This window comes from Pelophylax lessonae, assembly GCF_965119305.1.
Source record: "Pelophylax lessonae genome assembly, chromosome: 1".
Taxonomy (NCBI): domain Eukaryota; kingdom Metazoa; phylum Chordata; class Amphibia; order Anura; family Ranidae; genus Pelophylax; species Pelophylax lessonae.
In genome coordinates, this window is record NC_138768.1 from 102739687 (window position 1) to 102757314 (window position 17628).

General features: G+C 43.7%; 1 protein-coding gene and 1 long non-coding RNA gene across 3 annotated transcripts in view; one reads left to right on the top strand and one right to left on the bottom strand.

Annotated features, from left to right (window-relative positions):
• PLPP1 (phospholipid phosphatase 1) overlaps positions 1–15880 on the bottom strand; it is a 151251-nt gene extending 135371 nt beyond the window's left edge. For both annotated transcript variants that reach the window (XM_082255233.1, XM_082255232.1), the window contains exon 1: positions 15706–15880. In XM_082255233.1, the coding sequence (XP_082111359.1) occupies positions 15706–15763 (58 nt within the window). In that variant the 5' untranslated portion in view covers positions 15764–15880. The remainder of the gene's footprint in view (positions 1–15705) is intronic.
• A 48-nt stretch (positions 15881–15928) lies between these two features.
• Positions 15929–16376, top strand: LOC309553811. Its single transcript, XR_014225197.1, has 3 exons — positions 15929–16112; positions 16207–16302; positions 16337–16376. It is a non-coding gene; the product is annotated as an uncharacterized lncRNA (long non-coding RNA).
• The last annotated feature ends 1252 nt before the right edge of the window (positions 16377–17628 follow it).

A 17628-nucleotide genomic window follows, 5' to 3' on the forward strand; every position in this document is an offset into this window, starting at 1 on the left:
CAAGTGGGACACAATCATGAAGTGGAATGAAATTTATTGGATATTTCAAACTTTAACAAATAAAAAACTGATTAATTGTTAATACTTTTTAGCGCCACCTTTTGCTGCGATTACAGCTGTAAGTCGCTTGGGGTATGTCTCTATCAGTTTTGCACATCAAGAGACTGAAATTTTTGCCCATTCCTCCTTGCAAAACAGCTCCAGCTCAGTGAGGTTGGATGGAGAGCGTTTGTGAATAGCAATTTTTAAGTTCTTTCTAGAGATTCTTGATTGGATTCAGGTCTGGACTTTGACTTGGCCATTCTAACACCTGGATGTGTTTATTTGTGAACCATTCCATTGTAGATTTTGCTTTATGTTTTGGATCATTGTCTTGTTGGAAGACAAATCTCTGTCCCAGTCTCAGGTCTTTTGCAGACTCCATCAGGTTTTCTTCCAGAATGGTCCTGTATTTGGCTCCATTCATCTTCCCATCAATTTCAACCATCTTCCCTGTCCCTGCTGAAGAAAAGTGGGCCCAAACCATGATGCTGCCACCACCATGTTTGACAGTGGGGATGGTGTGTTCAGGGTGATGAGCTGTGTTGCTTTTACGCCAAACATAACGTTTTGCATTGTTGCCAAAAAGTTCGATTTTGGTTTCATCTGACCAGAGCACCTTCTTCCACATGTTTGGTGTGTCTCCCAGGTGGCTTGTGGCAAACTTTAAACGAAACTTTTTATGGATATATTTAAGAAATGGCTTTCTTCTTGCCACTCTTCCATAAAGGCCAGATTTGTGCAGTATACGACTGATTGTTGTCCTATGGACAGAGTCTCCCACCTCAGCTGTAGATCTCTGCAGTTCATCCAGAGTGATCATGGGCCTCTTGGCTGCATCTCTGATCAGTCTTCTCCTTGTATGAGCTGAAAGTTTAGAGGGACGGCCAGGTCTTCGTAGATTTGCAATTGTCTGATACTCCTTCCATTTCAATATTATCGCTTGCACAGTGCTCCTTGGGATGTTTAAAGCTTGGGAAATCTTTTTGTATCCAAATCCGGCTTTAAACTTCTCCAAAACAGTATCTCGGACCTGACTGGTCTGTTCCTTGTTCTTCATGATGCTCTCTGCGCTTTAAAACGGACCTCTGAGACTATCACAGTGCAGGTGCATTTATACAGAGACTTGATTACACACAGGTGGATTCTATTTATCATCATTAGTCATTTAGGTCAACATTGGATCATTCAGAGATCCTCACTGAACTTCTGGAGAGAGTTTGTTGCACTGAAAGTAAATGGGCTGAATAATTTTGCACGCCCAATTTTTCAGTTTTTTATTTGTTAAATTTGAAGTAAGGGAATAATAACCGCGCTAAAGGAACAAGTAAATTGGGACAGCAGCAACTTCAAGTGTGACCACACCCTAATAGATATTGTATAAATAAGTCGCGCTAAATATATTAGATGGAGATGTAAAGTCCATAAAAAGTCCAAAAATGTATTATTGATAAATTCCAGGATCAAGCTCCCTTGAGGGTATGTGCTTACCAGATGAAGGTAAGAGAAAGGCAGTCTCGCTGCGTGGAAACTTGTCACCTTGACAGTAGATCCAAGCCTCTATGATCAATCAACTCAGTGGACATAGGATCATGAAAAGCAAAAAATAACGCAATAGCGTCAAACCCAACAAACAAATTGTGACTGTCACCACAGGTGTGGGTAAATAAAGATTGTGATGTGAAATGACCTCCACCACAATAATAATAAAATAAATTAAGTCATGCAAAAATTAGGGAACTTAGGGTAAATACCCCTTACCAGAAAGGTTAAGGGTTGACGCCTTAAGTGATTAAATGTGTATCGGTTGGAGTAGCCTCTTACCAAACATAAAAGTAATAACACAGTGAAGAAAACGTTGAAAGAAATAATCGTGCTGAACCACCACCAGCTGGATTCGCCTCTTACCCTGGATAGATATAGGTTAGCCAAAGTGTACTATACAAATCCAGTGTACCACTCAGGAGCCCGCAATATCACACCTGTGAGAGAGAGTCTCACAGGTGTGATATTGCGGGCTCCTGAGTGGTACACTGGATTTGTATAGTACACTTTGGCTAACCTATATCTATCCAGGGTAAGAGGCGAATCCAGCTGGTGGTGGTTCAGCACGATTATTTCTTTCAACGTTTTCTTCACTGTGTTATTACTTTTATGTTTGGTAAGAGGCTACTCCAACCGATACACATTTAATCACTTAAGGCGTCAACCCTTAACCTTTCTGGTAAGGGGTATTTACCCTAAGTTCCCTAATTTTTGCATGACTTAATTTATTTTATTATTATTGTGGTGGAGGTCATTTCACATCACAATCTTTATTTACCCACACCTGTGGTGACAGTCACAATTTGTTTGTTGGGTTTGACGCTATTGCGTTATTTTTTGCTTTTCATGATCCTATGTCCACTGAGTTGATTGATCATAGAGGCTTGGATCTACTGTCAAGGTGACAAGTTTCCACGCAGCGAGACTGCCTTTCTCTTACCTTCATCTGGTAAGCACATACCCTCAAGGGAGCTTGATCCTGGAATTTATCAATAATACATTTTTGGACTTTACATCTCCATCTAATATATTTAGCGCGACTTATTTTATTTGTTAAAGTTTGAAATATCCAATAAATTTCGTTCCACTTCATGATTGTGTCCCACTTGTTGATTCTTCACAAAAAAATTACAGTTTTATATCTTTATGTTTGAAGCCTGAAATGTGGCAAAAGGTTTTATCACCACTGTGTGGTTCAGTATCACTATATGATTTATTGTGTTGGTTGTATACACTCCATTTCATTTTTTCACTGTTATTTTCACCTTTTCTAGTGCAGCTGCATATATTATTTAGGTTAGCACACCCTTATTAATTTTTTCAGCAATAAAAACCTGACAGGTATTCTAATCCCTCTCCACTTTGTTAAAAACTAAAAAAAAAAAAAATTTGCCTTTAGTTATACTTTAAAAGGAGATCTCACCTTTCCAGAAAAAAATAAATAAAATGCAGGTAAAAAATTGTGCATTTATTATTTTTTGTTGCAGAATCCTGGAAAACATTGCACCAGCAATAAGCAGATCACTGATGCCACGCAGGTGTCCTGCAGATCTGTTGCTGTATTTGTGTATTTTGCTGATGCATGCTGACAGGAAGAATAAATGAATTACCACAGCGCCGTGGTAGTTCGTTGAAAACTACAAGCCGACAGCCGCAAAGGCTGCTGGACCTTGTAGTTTTCCATTTACAGAACACTGTGAATGAGTGAACCGACCTGGAGGGCGGAGCCCCGCACAGTCACTTTTTTTTTTTTTTTAACCTTTTGATAGCTAGCAGGTGGAGAAGAACCCCCTCTAGCTGGCACAGCGGGGATCAGTGCATTCATAACATGTTACACCCCGAATATGGGTGTAACATGTTATGAAATGTAAACTTTCCTGAGAAAAGGAAAAATGAAAGCATTACATAGAGTACATATACAAATGAAAAGGTGTCAGCCCTATCTATCCTTCTATAGCTTTAAGAGTTTACATTGTGAGTCAGTGGCACAGGTTATACATGCACATAGGTGCGCACGCTATTTTCTGCTATACATTTCTATGGGCAAACACTGCTGCAGCCATGGATTCCGCACGCCACAATAACAGCAGTATTTTACTCTGTACATCCGTAGGCTGTCAATTACAGCCAAAGACAAGAGCCCTAAGTGACATATGTCCAATCACTTGAAATCCACCTTAATTCAGCTGTTCATTTGGCGAAGCCGAGGATTTGGCTTACTAAAGTCAAACAGACTGTGCACTCTGCAAGTGCAGTTCCTCCAGAGCTTAGTAAATGAGGGGAAGCTCTGGTGATTTCCATCATCCAATCATGTGCAAGCAAAAACACATTTTGTTTTTTCCTTTGCATGCGATTGGGTATTCTTTGCAAAGTGAAGCTTTGCAAGCTGGAGCAATTGCACTTGCAAAGTGCACAGTCCATTTGCCTTTAGTAAATCAAGCCCCGAGTTTCCCTGCATGCACTCCTTCTTTCAAACAGGCTGCAGTCATGTCAAAGGAGATGCCAATGTACAACCCAGGAAACCATTAAAAAAAAGGTTGGGCACAGCAAAGGGAAGGCACCTAAAAAAACATTGCAGCAACAGTAAAAATAAAAAACATGTGACACACATCGGGCAACCTACTCACTTGAAATGTACCAAAGAAGCTCCAGAACCTATTCAGGCATGGCTTTGGCACATTTGTTGCACGTCTATTAAGCATGCTTCAAAGGCCATTAGCAATTAAAAGGCACATTTGTAGTGCATTTCTGCAGGTTTCCTGAAATGTATGAAGAAATGCGCATTCCAGAAACACACGTGTGAATGCAGCTTTACTGTGTATTATAATTGTCTCTCTTAGGCCTCTTTCAGTCCCGGATCACACTGGTGCGATGTGGGAAACCCTGCGATTCAGTGCCGGTTCCTGCATTGCACCAGAATCGCGCAGTGGTTCACACTGAGATCTGCAAATCGCTGAAGGTGTCAATGTATAGTTAATGACACCCCCAGATTGGTTCGCAGGTCGCAGTGCGAACTGTGAAATGGTGCGGAAACTGAATCGCATGGGTGTTCACACTCATGCGATCCGGTTCCAGTGCACACCAAAAAAGGGTCCTACACCATTTTGGTGCAAATGCGATTTCAGTCAGTTTGTATGGCTAAAATCGCATCGCGCAGACATCGCATGTGATCTGAACAGCAATGCAGTGCAAATCACATGCAATGTCTGGCATCGCACTAGCGTGAACCGGCACTTACACTTGTATGACCTGAAAGCCACGTGACTTGAAGCAATGTCTTTGTAATCTTGAGGTCTATGGACCTCAAGTCGCATTAAAGTCGGACCAAAGTAGTGCAGGGACTACTTTGAAGTCGCACAAAAATGAATGGTTCTAACTGGAAATCATGGGGTACGACTTGTCATGCGACTTTGCAGTCTCAAGTCGCAGGAGAGGTCGCAAAAGTATGAAAGGGGCCTAAGTTTTTTTTTTTTTTTTTAGCTTTCCCCCCTCCTCCTTTCCAGTTCATTCAGCTCTGCAGGTAATATCAATTAGAGAGAGGCAGACCACAAGACCATATTATAATCTCCTTATAACCAATAGGGTAAATATATTTCAGCCAATTAGCACAAAGTTCAGTGAAGATAACAGCTATTTCACAACACAATATTTATTAACCACATTACTCAACAAAGACTTATTTCCAAGCTGCAGCGGCCATAAACTATCAGCAGATATTGCACATTGCTGTTCTAGATTAGAGCGCTAACCTACCTGTTTATAAACAGGACTTCTAATGACATGATTCACCATCAGAACTTCCTCCATGAACACACCCTGGTATCTACCAACAATATAAGGACTAAAAATAAAACAGAATATTTCTGGAATGGGTTCCTGGATTAGAAAAAAAATTGCGTGCTTCCTCCGATTCATTTCAGGAAACGTAAATAAAGTGAATATACTAATTGGCCTCATGCACACTGTAGGTAAAATAAAAATATATGAATGTTATATAGATTTTTGATGTTTTTTCTTCTGCCTCTAAACCCCTCTACAAGTACACACAGGCATTTACAGGATGGTAAAGGCAGACAAGAAACTCACTGCCAGGAGCAGCAGTACTTTTACCAAATAAAAAAAAAAAAAAAGCCTGGTGCACCTAAACGCATATATATATATATATATATATAATATATATATATATATATATATATATATATATATATATATATATATATATATATATATATATATATATATATATATATATATATATATATATATATATATATATATATATATATACACACACACACACACATACATACATACATACATATATATACACACATACACACAGGTCTTAACGCGCATAAGCGCTAGGCACGACAAGTGGTTGAGCGTTCATTCATTTCAATGGCCAGAATAAATTAAAGTGGTTGTAAACTCTTGTACTTTAAAAAGTTAGGTGCATAATCCACTAATTTTCATCGACTTACCTGAAAATGAAACCCTCCAGCAGCACGCTATTACTGCTGACAGGGCTTCCATCTTCACCGGCCTTCCTTCTGGGTTCACGGACTCTGGCCGTTTAAATGGCCGAGCCATAATGATGTCACTCCTGCACGTGTGTGGAAGTCACGGGCACAGCACAGAGCTCTGAAGTGACGACATGGGTATGCTGTGCCTTGACATGCCCCAGTGACGTCACCGGCTGGAGAAACGCTGAATATCTCCTAAACCAGGGGTCTTCAAACTATGGCCCTCCAGTTGTTCAGGAACTACAATTCCCATCATCCCTAGTCATGTCTGGGAATGTCTGAGTTTTACAATGCCTCATGGGACGTTTAGTTGCCCAACAGCTGGAGGGCCGTAGTTTGAGGATCCCTGTCCTAAACGGTTCACATTTAGGAGAGATTTCTTGCATCTGCAGGTAAACTTTGTTATAAGCTTACCTGTAGGTACAAGTGTTTAAGCAGTTTTAACTACCACTTTAATATTCCAGCCAATGAAATGAATGAACACCCAAGCGCTTGATGCACCTAAAACGCATTTGCAAAAACATGGCTTTAGGCTTTTCTGTAACGCTGCTTTTCTCCTGGCCTTCAGAAGAGCTGTGCTGTGTACACTCAGTATGTATGGGGCCTGAATGTCATTTTACTTTTTGAATAAGTAATTTACAGGTCAAACAACTAAAGAGTGTATCCTGTAAATGAGTAACTTACACTAAAGGGCAACTTCATTTATAGTTCTATTGATTACTTTGTCTAGTAATCAGTAGAAGATGGAGCTTCATAAATCAATAACTTTATTTATTACAGGTATTTACCACAGGATAATGTGCAGTAACCCATGACATACCCATACCACTCTGCTAAAGTCTGATTGGTTGCTAGAAGATAACCACTCTCTCCATTTAACACAACTAAAAAGGCTTCAGCGGATTCTACCACAGTATGTCATGGCAATCAATCAGCTCCTGATAGTAAAAGGTCAGACATCATGCTTTTGACATGGCAGGATTTCAGGCAACCTTGGACCTCTGAAGATGATATTTAGATTCTCGCATAGGCCCAATCCTGACAGGTTCTCTTCAAAGTGGACGGTTCTGTCTTTTTTCAAGTCCTCACCCCAATAAATCTGACAAATCACAATATACTGCACAAAATATAACGACAGCATCTTAAGAAAAGCTCCTCTATGTTTTATTATTAAAGTAAGGTTTCCATCTCTACATTGTGGTAACTCGTTATTTGTACTGCAGTGCCATTTATTGGTTTGTACTGATGACAATGGTCACCAGTACAAACAGAAGGGTTAATCTCGATAATGGAGACACAGCCACCAATAAACAAAAAAAAAAACCCACACGAGGGTCTAACCCTTCCAACCTCCATCCAAAACGAACTCCATCTATAAAAAACCCAATAGAATCTGATTGCCATGGAGAATCACAATATTTTTCCCATCAGACTCATTAAAACGCAAGGTCAACAGTCTGATAACCACCCAAACATCTTTATCAAGCATGCTTTTATGGCCTTGCATGGTTACCATTACTACACCTCACCGCCCCTTGGCTTAGTATTTCCAGTGTCTGCCCATTACAGTGCCATGGTATTTGGAAGGTTTCTCCTCCCAGTAGATGGGAACATCCAGGACAAGTGCAGTCTCAGTGCAGATATAACGCTCCTTTACAAATCATTTATAGATTTAATTATAGAGTGGGAGTCTCAGCAGACCTCAGGGCACTACACATGAAAAGACCTGCAAAGTCTGAAGAACGGGCTGCTCTATAATTGTGGCTATTAAACTCTCAGGCTGCCCGTAACCCTTCTGCTGCTGAGTGGCAGACAGATACCTAAAGCCCCGTACACACGTACCGATGGTCGGCTTACAAATGTTCCTCTTTTCTCCCCGGGATGTCGGTGTCTGCTGAAAAGTGCAAAGACAGCACAAGGACAGCACAAGAATTTTGTCCGCCGACTGCAGAAGTGATGTCATGTAATGGTTAACTTTCCCTGTGTTTTCTATTTTCTGAGCATGCCCAGTCTTGCAAATCTGCGGTCTGTCGGCCGAATTGTGTACTGACAGGCGAACAATCGTCCGTTCTGGTGTCGGCATACAAATATTTTCATGTTTGCACGAAAGACTTTTGTCCGCGGATTGTGCGCAGACATCTGTCGGAGGCACCATACTAACACGCGTACAATCGGCAGATCCTTCGTCCACCGACGTTTGTATGCCGACGATCGGTACGTGTGTACGGGCCTTTAGAAGCAAATAACAGGGGCCTAGTCAAGCAAATGTGCTTCCATGATGCACCTACTAAAAGCCACATTCCTGAGTGGAGCGTACTAAAAGGTCCAGGTTAGACACTATTCCTTTCCTACCTCAATATCGTATTGGACTGTTAAGCTTAGGCATCTTAAGACCCCTTTGTTTGACACTCTTGCCAACTTTGGGCCCGATCACACTTGTGTGTTGTGGTAAGCACTATACAATAGCAGCCAGTGCACCACATTACATATACCATGCGTTGTGGTGCTCTGCATTGCTAAAAGAGGTTGTGTGCATTTTTTTGTTCATTGGAAGACTATTCATACTGAATCAGCTAACACAACACCCACTAAGGCATCACAAGGGACTGTGGTAGTCTGAACAGGACTTTAGGCTGGGTTCACACTAGCTGCAGCCACGGCTCACAGCAGGGGGTCCTGTGCGTCCCAGTTCTCCGTTTCAGGTCCAAATTTTTGACTGAATTCGCACCTGAAATGGACCAGAAGATGCACAGGACCATTTTCCAGTGCGGATTTCAACGTCCCCCCCCCCCCCCAAGATGTGTGAACCAACTCCCATTGAGAGCTGGTCACAAGCTCCTGTCATGCTATTTGGATGTGGGGAAACCAGTGTGAACCCAAAATCAGTGTGAACCCAGCCTTAAAGCCACCTATAAAAAAAAAAAAAAAAAAAAAAAAAAAAAAAAGTCAGCAGCTACAAAAAGTGTAGCTGCTTACTTTTAAAAAACAGCCACTCACCTGTCCAGGGTCCAGTGGCGAGCGGCTTCACAGCCGGGTGCCCACTGCGCATGCGTGAGTTGCGTGGTGCATCCTGGATTGGTGGATGCAGTCTCCTGGGATCTGTCAGTGTCCCAGAAGACTGCAGGGGCGGGAGGAGGGAGGAGAACTTCCGTTCCCAAGCGCCAGAAGTGGGAGCAGGTACCTGTCAAAATCAGGCACCTGCTCCTCCCACTCCTCAAAAGTGCCAATTGTGCAAGAGGAGCGGTGGACAAGTCCTTAAAGCGGAACTTCCCCTTTTGAGTGGAGTTCCGCTTTAAAGGTCATATTCACACTTTTGTGTACACATTATTGCATTAAAATTCATGGTACAATAATACAGTTGGGTAGTCATTGATTTTCATTTCAATGGATATCTCAAGGCCACCATACAAGGCTTGATTTTCTCTCATTAAAAATCCGTCCCCAATTAATGCTAACAGTGTGGAAGAATCCTCACTGGTGGCTATTATTTTGTGGCTGCCTGAATACGCAGGTGCTGCAGGACAGCGACTGCATCTGACAGGATCTAGTTATTGTTTGGCTGACTAATGCGTGCAAGGCCACCCATGGCTTGAATTTATTTCGAGAAGTCTTTAGGAGCCTTAAGCCAAAGTTGGGCTTTGCATAGAAGAGTGCACTTTGCACTCATTCACACTAGAAGCTTTTGGGTGATAAAAACTACAGGTTGAGCCACACTTTTAACCCCCCAACCACTACCCCCTTTAGCTGCAAAGGCAGAGGAGTGTACACATACCACGGGCCATTATGCTTTGCAGGCGCAGCAGGAATTATAGACCTGGTCCCTTTTGGCGGATGTAGTGTCCGCCAAAAGCGACCCATTAGGTAGATGGGGCCACACTGCAAGGCCCCCGCAACCACATGCAATGCACACGGTTGCGGTGCGCTAGTGAGGGGAATCAAGGGGTTAAAGCAGGCAAGAAGTAGGGGATACAATGCCTCACCGCCTGTCAAATGTTCTTTAAAAAGAGCAATCTGAACGCAGATCACTCTTCAGAGACAAAAGATAGCATGAACAAGCCCTTATGCCTCGTACACACGCAACGACAGTTGGCCGTGAATTTTCGGCGATCGGCCGATTTTCGGCTTGTTAGTATGATGCTTCCGACAACCGACTGTGACTTTTCAGCCGAACAAAATCTGGTGTGCATGCTATAAAATTTTTGTTGGCCGTCAACAGAACGGCCGATTTTCCGTCAGTCAGTACAGATTTCGGCAGGCAAAAATGTGATGAGCAAGACTGGGCATGCTCAGAGAAGAAAAAACACACGGAAAGTAAACCAACACATGACATCACTTCTGAAGTAGATTTTTGTTGGCCGTTAAAATTTGTGTGCAGTCTAGAGCACATTTCAACCAACACAACAACACTGGACAAAAGACGGCCGATCGGTCGGCCGATAATTGTTGCGTGTGTATAAGGCTTTAGACTTTTAGGGGCCCAGCTCAAACAAGCACTTATAGGCACCTTTGTTAATCTCCTGATTGCAGTTCTGTATGTATCTGATATAACAGGCACAATTTAGTCCTTACCTAGTTGGGGGACCTTATTACACTACAGCACACTATAAGAACTATTACTTCTCAATGGTCAGTTATGGTGTTCTAGTGACCATAAACATGAAGATCTGATCATTTAGAAATGAGACGCTCAGACGATCCCCATGTGTCCTGACATGCACTTCCACCGGTCTCTACCAATTAGGAAATCCACCATTACTTCCCCAAAGGCAATACCACGCCACTTATGGCAACACAACAAAACAGAAAATCAGATTACTAACTTGCTTGACCGTTAGCATAGCCAACAATGGTCTGCAATGTGATTGACTGCATACCATACACAGTGAGACTACTACATTGTTTACATATGGCCAACTTTAGGTCACAGCACACCAAGATTCAAATAAGGCCGGCCATAGACGGTGCAAATTTATTTCCTGCAACTACGGGTTGCAGGAAAGAAATTTGCACAATTCCCCCATCAACACAGGACAATGCTGACAGCAGGGAATCCCTCCTGCCGAGCAATTGTCTGCTCCCAGCAGAATAACGAAAAGTGAATCCGGCAGGTGGGTTGTACCCAAGTTGATCGATCCATCAACTTGGTACATTCAGGCTGCCTACACATGGTTCGGATCTCGGCCACCCTCTATTGCCAGCCTTAAGGGCCATACACACTATAAGATTTTCTAAAGACTTTTTGCTTTAGACTTACCAAAACCATATAATATGAGGTCAAACCTCAACACTTTGAATTTGTATGCAATCTGGCAGGCCCTGCACTACATAGAAAAGGTAAATCTGAAGGAAATCTAACCACAAAAGTTGGATAGTGTGTATCCAGCTTTAGGCCTCTTTCACACAGCGGATATGATCAGGTTCACCTGTTAGGGCTCTTTCACACGGGCGGTCCGATCAGATCCGCCTGTCAGTTTTTTAGGCGGATCTGATCGGATGCCCCATTCAGCCCTATGGAGCAGCGGATGTCAGCGGTGACATGTCCGCTGACACCCGCTGCCATCCGCATCCGATCCTGTCCGTGAAATCCGGATGGATGGAAACCCTATTTTCCATCCGTCCTGGGGTTCGGATGAGAGCGGACAGGTGGTCCGCTCTCATCCGATCCCCCATAGAGAGCAGTGGGAGCTGTGACACCTCCCTCTCCGCTCTGCAAGCAGAGACGGAGCTGTCATCCGCCGGCTCAGCGGGGATCGCGGATCGATCCCCGCTAAGCAGCACAGATCTGCCTACGGAGGCAGGCCGTGTGAAAGAGCCCTTAGTTTTTCTCTTCTATGGAGCAGTGGATGTCAGGGGACACATGTCCGCTGACACCTGCCGCAATCCGATCTGATCCTGTCCGCCAAAAGCAAACGAATGGGGGACCTATTCCCGATCTGTCTGGCGGATGATATGGAAATGGACAGGCAGTCCGTTTCCATCCGATTGCTCCACAAAGGAGAGTGGGCTGTGTCCGTGTCCACTCTACATAACGGAGCAGACACAGACCTGTCATCCACCTGCTCAGGAGGGATCAGCAGACAGATCCCCCACTGAGCAAAAGGATCCCCCTTCACGGAGGGACCTTAGAATACACATGCCCTCATATATTTCGATAATTTTTGCTTATCCTGGATTTAAAAAAATAAATAAAAAGAAGAAGAAAGAATTTTTTTAAAAAAGAAAACCAAATGTAGCAAGCAAAACTGAAAACTAGTAAACTGCAATGTATTCTAATCTTGAATTTAGGCATACAGTTCATTAAAGCAATCTCTTACACCACATCATTCTTTTGCAATATTTTGTTAACTTTTTACACTATTTGGCAACTAGAAAAAAAAAAAAAACACCTTTTGTATCCACACGAACTTCACTTTTTTTAATTTCTTCAGTTACTTCCTGGTTTCCTGCCTAGGCAAATGATGTCATACACCCTAGGAGTCTTTAGGAGAGGTGGAGGGGTTTTCTCAGCTAAGCACACTCTCCTGCATGCAGAGCTTGAAAGCTAGAGCTAAGGGCAGGAAGCGCATGAATCATTTGCCCTAAAGCTGGCCATATATTATACAATTTTCCTTATTCAATTTCCTTTAGATTTACCTTGAACGATGTAGTGCAAGGGCTTGCCTGATTGCATATAAATTGAAAGGGTTTAGGTTTGACCTCATATGATTTTGGTAAATCTAAAGGCAAATTGTAAAATAGAATTGTATAATGTAATTGTATAATGTGTTTTTCAAAGAGATTTTTCACCAAAACAAAGCATGGAGACATGGATGGGGAAGTTTGCTATGAATAGTAAAAATAAATTAAATAGCGTTTTTGGTTTGATGTGGTCAGGTGCAGTGAAGATCTGCTTTGAGACCCTGTTACCAGCCTAAAACACTGCAGGCAGAAGGGAAGCGGGATAAACCTTTTTGCTGCCGCCAATGGTTGACTGTTGGCTGGCAAGTTAAAGCAATTGGGCAGCTTTAGAGCCAACTGATTGCTTCCATGTGCACCCTCCCCCACCAAGTTTCCCCGGCTCCTCTGTCCCTCCAGAAGATCTAGGATCCTCATGGCATGTGTTGCTGGGTAGACGGGAGAGAGACCAGTGAACTTCCATTTGCTGATCTCCCCTAGATAGGATGAACATGGAAGTGAAGGGCATTATGTCACGTCTGCATTCAGAGAAGGAGTGCAATCTGTGCTCCATTACCTTCAATTGAAAGCAGGTAAACCATCAGGGATCAACTAGACCCCTGATGTCTCATTAAGGCCCCTTTCACACTTGTGTGACCTTTTACCCAAATTTGGCTGGACTTAAAGCAATGCCCGTGTAATCTTAAGGTCTAAAGACCTTAAATTGCATCAGAGTCAGACCAGAGTAGCGCATAGACTACTTTGAAGAAGTCATTGCAACTTGAAGTTGCACAGATATGAACGGTACTCTTTGGAAATCATGGGGTAGGACTTGTCATGCGACTTTGCAGTCCCAAGTCACAAACGTGTGAAAGGGGCCTAAAGTAAATCTGACCAAACAAAATGGACTTTGGTCCCTTATGTGGTTAAAATAAAGTTAAGCCAGGAAAAAAATAAAATAAATAAAGTTACACTCAAGCACTAAACCCCCCCAAATAAAATTTAGAGCCGCGCAGCCCCCACCTACATGAAACATACACAAACCCGCTGGGTCACTTATATACAAAAAGCATTGACTGCTCTACACATTACATATGGCCACGCCCCCTGGCGTCACCTATGGAACATTTTGCACCCTAAAATAGAGCCTCAGGGGTGCACAATTTTAGGGCTTGACGTGTTTGGCATCCATTTACTCGGTGCAACCTCAGCTTTTATGTTACAAAAATAATATTTTAATGGAACATTTGTGCTTGATAAACTGTTATGTTAATATCTTTAAACATTTTTTTTTTTAAAGGAAGTTAATTAAAAGGAAAAGCTTTCTATACACCTTAGGAGTCTCTAAGGCACATTGGGGACACACGGTCATTGGGTCAAACTGAGGGGTCTGGCAAGCTTTGCAAGGTGCCAATGCCTGCCAAACATTGCTGGTGAGATCAAAAACAATGGCTGAGTCCTATCCAGAACTGCGTCTGCATGGAGTTTGCAAGTTCTCCCTGTACTTGTATGGGTTTCCTCCAGGTACCTGTGGTTGCAGGAAAGAAATTTGCTCTGTGTATGGCTGGCCATACACTATACAATTTTCTTGTTCAATCTCCTTTAGATGTACCTTAAACTATGTAGTGCAAGGGCCAGCCTGATTCCATACAAATTGAAAGTATTTAGATTTGACCTCAAGGAAAATTGATCAAAAGAATTGTATAGTGTATGACCAGCCTAAGTTATCTCCTGTCTAAATTGTCCCTAGTATATGTATGTGTGACTGTGAATGTGAGACTTTAAATGTAAGCTCCTTGGGGGTAGGGACTGATGTGAATGTAAAGTGCTGTGTAAATTGCTGGTGCTATATAAATAGTTGTAATAAATAAATAAAAGGGTATTGGAGCAAAGTGAAGAAAACGCATTCTGAATTGGAGGTGTGTACCAAACTGTTCACTTTTGTTACAAAGCAGGAATTGGACTTAAATGGCATTTGCAAATCTTCAATAGGCAGGCAGGGCGGTGATAACACAATTTCCGCCTCGTCCAATCAGAGAATACTTTGCATTCATTAAAAAATTGCCAAGTGCTCTCTGAATGGAGCCCATGCTGAGCGGCCGACCTCCTGTGTTCACAATGTAACAGGGCAGCCGTTCAGTACAGAACCTGGAAGTTAGTGGAGATCACTGGAATAGCAGTGTCTACTTCAGTGATTCCAAAAGGATCCCACAGGTATGGCACATACATAACTTACACGGATTCAGGCTGGGCCAATGTAACTATGTCCAAAATCCCATACCCAAACTTCAGCTTTAAAACTCAATCCGCTGCCTGTGTCCCCATCAAGGAAATTCAACCTCTCTTCCTGTCCTGGCGACGACACGTGGTCACCTACATCAAAGTGAAACCTCCTTAGGAACAGGTACAGCCAAATTATCGCTGTTTGTGTCCTATTGGGAAGATTTACTCCCACTTCCTTTACTGGTGACTACTTTGTCAGACATAGAATAGGGCAGAATCTTGCCAATAGGAACACAGACCGCTAGAAACACCTGACAGACGTTATTGATCGGGAGTTAAACACTACACTGTCTGTGCAAATCCCGTTGCATTGCTTGCAAATACTGCGCTTTGTACAGTCGCCTTAAATTGCGACATTACACAGCCATCAGGTAGTTAGATCCTCATCTCAGATTGGAGTCAATTATTTAAGATGGAGAATGGCCTGTGTGACTGCACACCCTGCCAGGAACCAACAAAGGATCAGAGGAGGAGGAGAATACAGGGGGGTTAGTATGTCATGGAGGGCATGCAAAGCAAAGGACTGAATCTGACACATATGGAACGGGAATATCAGGTTACATGCTCAGGAATGGGGGCCCCTGCAGGAAGCTGAAGAGGGCCCCCTGCCAGGATAGGGATAGAAGAAGGTGCATGCGGATAATGATGGCAGGAGACATACCCAGGATCACACACACTATGTCCAGAACCACAAAGGGGATCCTCCGCTTGTCAAACATTGTGCTTCCTCTGCTCTGCTACAGGTGACCAACGAATGAGACCAGTCACTGCTCCACACCTCTCATCTGATGGACAGTCCCAGCTGTGAGGAGCTCTGGATCAGGACAGCTCCAAGTGTAGGGATCAGATCTCAGAAGTATGACAGATCTCAGAAGTATGACAGCTCAAGATAATGGCAGTCCCAGATGTAGCGATATAACAGTCCCAGGTATGAGGATCTGAGGACTAGGTATCACAGGATTCTGACAGTCCCAGGTGTAGGGATCTCAGGATTCTGACAGTCCCAGGTGTATGTTGATGACTGGATTATTTCTGACAGTCCCAGGGATAAGGATCACAGTCCCAGGTGTAGGGATCGCAGGATTCTGACAATCCCAGGTGTAGGGATCGCAGGATTCTGACAGTCCCAGGTGTAGGGATCGCAGGATTCTGACAGTCCCAGGTGTAGGGATCGCAGGATTCTGACAGTCCCAGGTGTAGGGATCGCAGGATTCTGACAGTCCCAGGTGTAGGGATCTCAGGATTCTGACAGTCCCAGGTGTTGATGACCGGATTCTTTCTGACAGTTCCAGGGGTAAGGGTCACAGTCCCAAGTGTAGGGATCTCAGGATTGCATTGCAGCTGCTTGTAGATGCCAGAATGCAGGTTGGTTGATGTGCCAGTCCTGTCTCGCACACACACACCGTGGTAGGTCCTGAAGGGTGGGTGATCTTTGGCACAGGACAGTCCCAGATGAGCCCGGCAGCAGGTTGTGGTGGGGGTGTCTCTGACTGGCAGCCCAGACCCGTGTGATGATGGCAGGGTGCCCGGTCTGCAGATGACGGTCGGCACAGCCCTGTCTGCAGCCTGCTGCTCCTCTGCACCCGCATGGGGATCTCTGTTGTTATGTTTCTGGGCGGAGTGGGAGGGTCTGGGTGGATGACACCAGCTCTGGAATTACCATGAAAGCCAATGGGAATCCTCATCTGTAATGGGTGTTTAATGAGGGTGTGGCTCTAAAGATTGACCAATCATGAGTTCTCCTACCCGGATGTGACTGACAGCGATCGGACTATTAGACACAGGGGAGGAGGGCGGTATACAGTGGTGGGCGTGACACAAGAGGGCGTGGTTTTGCTGCTAGTCTAGTTGAAGAGAAAAAACGAAAACCCGCCCATACGCTACAGTGCGAATGTCGCATCGTGACGTCAAAGATATGCGGCGGAGATGTGTAGTACACGTGGGTGGCGTGTTCTCTGCACTCTTCATGCCATGAGAGGCGAATATCTCCGGCTGGGTCCTTCGTGTCAGATGGGCCATTCATGGTGACAGTCCATTCATGGGCACTGCTGATCGGATCGCTTGTCTGACTTTTAGAATGGCGCAGGGTGTGGTCCCATCAATGTGTGCAGTGTTGTGGTCACGTTTAGGTGCCCTCCCTTATCAGAAATGGCAGTGGAGGGAGGTTTACATGTCATAGTTGATGCTCCCACCTGTGGCAAAAAACAATGCTGCTGTACACAACCTATTCAAGGGATCGCCGCAAACACCCCACAACCGCATACAATGTTTGTAGATCTGTAAGCCACTTTCCTTTGACCGCCCTTAGAAATTCAGATTGTACCAATGTGTCATTTTGAATTTTTTGCCCATTTAGCGACCATAGCTGGTCTTTGACCAACCTTAACCCTATCAGATCTGGTTGGTATATGCCAGTGGTCCCGTTGCTTTTGCCAAACCCTCCCATTGTGCCCCATACCTCAGAATAATCCTTATTGGGGCCTCAGAGGTTGCCGGGGTGGATGGTTTGAGATTTAGAAGATTTCTTGTCTTTCTACCGTCTATTTTAGCCCTTCTAAGGATACGATGTGAGTATCCCCTCTCC